The 2821-nt window shown below is 41.6% G+C and overlaps 1 protein-coding gene across 1 annotated transcript; it reads right to left on the minus strand.

Moving 5' to 3' along the window:
* Nucleotides 1–917: 917 nt before the first annotated feature.
* Nucleotides 918–2821, minus strand: LOC107645489 (uncharacterized). Its single transcript, XM_016349525.3, has one exon. It carries the CDS (start codon nucleotides 2670–2672, stop codon nucleotides 1185–1187), a length of 1488 nt encoding a protein of 495 aa, XP_016205011.2. The 5' UTR covers nucleotides 2673–2821; the 3' UTR covers nucleotides 918–1184.

A 2821-nucleotide genomic window follows, 5' to 3' on the forward strand; every position in this document is an offset into this window, starting at 1 on the left:
TGGGAGTAACAACAACAGTCGATAACCTACATTTTAGTTTTTAGAACGCACACTTGTCACCTTTCCTCTTTCATTGATTCCTCAATTAATTATTACTAATTTCCAATTAGAAGTTAATTAATTAAGATTAGATCAAGAATTAAACCATACCCGAAAATAACTGCTTTAACGCCGCACGAAGTAAAAGCAGGATGAAACACAAAACAAAAGGCAAAAGCATCGTAATAAGCACGTTTTGGTGCCCCTATCTCCTTTTGGAAGGTGCTGCTGGAATTTCTCATTAAATAAATCGATTTTGCTTATAATAAGCTTTCTTTTATAAATATTTATTTATTTATTTATTGCAAACGCGTACATTGTTGGAGCCAAAAAGATCACAAGCACATGCCATAATCAATGCCTTCTACAGCTCCTTCCTTTACATACTCACCCTCCATTGAAAACTTCATTTTCTTTTCTTTTTCCTATATATTCCCTTTTTCTTTCTTTCTAATTTGACTAAATTAATTAGATTAATACGAGATTAAGTAATGTCATGCATAATATTTTTTAATAAAACATAAAAAATATTCACGTGTTAAAAATATGAGCTCTCTGCTAATAAGATTCACTTATATAAACTTCAAATATTTTATAAACAATTGGTCGAAAGAAGCAGTTTCCTTACAATGGAAGGTGCTTAGTGCTTAAACCAAGGTCTAAAACCAGAATATTTAAATGGCTGCTAGGCTTAGTACTGTCAATTTGATATAAAATATATTTTGATGGAAATGTGAAAACAAAGGTCCAAAATCAAAGTATATTTTAAATGGGTATTGACAGAAAATTTATAGCATGCTCTGCTTATATTAGACCATGCATGACAAAATATATTATTCATCATAATAATATGGACTATATAACATTAGAACATTGCATGCAGGGTCAAAATCTCATTTTATTCACCATGAAAAAACCAAAGTTCATTTAGCTTTTACATAAAAGAATACAAAAATATAATTAACTTGAAGAATATGTACAACTAACTGAGAACAAAACTGATAATCACAGTGTGCTAGACTGAGAACCTTTTATGACCAACCAAAAAAAAAAAACAATTAATAATTCTAATGACAACAACAATGTGAAAATTTGTGTGTGCACTAAGTGTTTTATTTTTTTTATTTTTTTAAGCTAAGTAATTGCTAACAATCTCTATAGACAGAAGAATCAACCACAGAAGAACAAATTTGCTTTTTAATAACAGAATTAATTAAATCATGATTACTCGTTGTCCCGCGTTGAATTATTGCATAATCTGAAAGCGACGCGCCCGAGTTTCGCCCACTGAGTTGACTCGCATCAGGGATCGACTCGCTCGGCTCCATTAACTCAACGCCTTTTCCCTTCAACATGATCTCGTTCCCGCCGGTGAGTTGACTCAGTATCGCTGACTCGGATACTGAATTCTTCCTCTTCCTTTGCTGCATCGCTGCCCGCACGATCTCCACCACAACCGCATTTGCTAACCGCCGGACGCCGCGAGCGCCGCCCATCACGACGGCAGGGTTGACCTGGCGCTGGCTCGTCCGACTCGCGTCGTTGTTCTTCTTCCCGTGCTTCGCAAACAGAAAAACCGACTCCGACCTCCGATTCCTGACTCGGCCGAGCGGGTCATTCACCACCGCCGCGTTCTTCACGTCCACGAGCATCACGTGCTTGAAATTGTGTCTGACTCGGCCAAGCAGCATAGGGTAACACGCCCACCGCCGTAGACTCAGCGGAACTCGGTCCAGAAACCCTGCGAGCGAGTTCTCCGGGTCAAGCTCCGCCGCGTCGAAACTCAGCACCGATCCGTAACTCAGCATCACTTCGCCACCGCCGCCGCGGCGACTCGACTCACCGTCACTCGAGTTGATCCTTGTTTTCTTCCCCCATAGCGGTTCAGCGATCTCCTCTCCCTTCTTCCCAACCCTAACAAAGAAGCGAGTCACATCGAACGTTGACTCAGGTAACTGGCTCCATCGAGTCGAGTTCAACTCAGAGTGCAGCTCAACAAGCGAGGAGAAAGCTTCGTTCTCTTCGCGAATAACCGGCGCGAAGGAGGAGGACAGAGAACGAGAACTGAAGAGAAAAACGACGTCGCTTCTTGCAGTGAGTCCTGAGCGGTGGATTAATCTGAGAAAATAACGGAATTCGTGGACGGTGGTTTCGTCGGCCACGTGGCAGATAACTAGATCGGTCATTGCTCTTGTTCCTCTACGGTATAAGGTGCCCATTCTCTGAAGTGCCTTGGAGGGAGAATGTGAATGTTGTGATTTGAAGGGCGTGTTTGGCCAGAAGCGCTTTGGTAAAAACCAATTATTGTGGTTTTGGGTTTTAGATTGGACGAGTTTAGTTGGATGGTGGTTGCTATTGTTGTTGTTACGATGAAGTGTGTTAGTGGGTTCAAATGTGGAGAGCGTGAAGAGAAGGAGAGTAAGGAAGAAGAGGAGTGCGCATATGGAGATAGTTGATTGGGTCTTGGAGAGAATAAGGTTGTTAGAGTTGGTTCTCTTGAAGGAGGTGTTTGTGTTGGGGGCATTGTGGTTCTGAGGGAAGAAGACTAAGAGAAGACCCATGTCGGTGGTGTGGGTGGTGGTGGCTGTGGCTTTGGCTTTTGCCTTTGCCATTGCCATTGAAAGGAGCCCCATATGTGAAAACGGGTGTGTGACTGTGTTTTGTTTGTGTGTGGAGAGAGTGTGGGAAGTTTTTTTTTTTTTTTTTTTTTTTTGCTGGTTAGTGGTGAGTGGCGATGGTGATGGTGATAGTGAGTGCTGTGTATGTGAGCTTCAGAAAGTGG

Source organism: Arachis ipaensis, chromosome B6, assembly GCF_059453495.1.
Source record: "Arachis ipaensis isolate K30076 ecotype BB chromosome B6, ASM5945349v1, whole genome shotgun sequence".
Classification (NCBI taxonomy): Eukaryota; Viridiplantae; Streptophyta; class Magnoliopsida; order Fabales; family Fabaceae; genus Arachis; species Arachis ipaensis.

What these genes read in the sequence shown, in the direction of transcription:
- LOC107645489 (XM_016349525.3), bottom strand. Translation starts at nt 2,672, where the DNA reads ATGGGGCTCCTTTCAATGGCAATGGCAAAGGCAAAAGCCAAAGCCACA.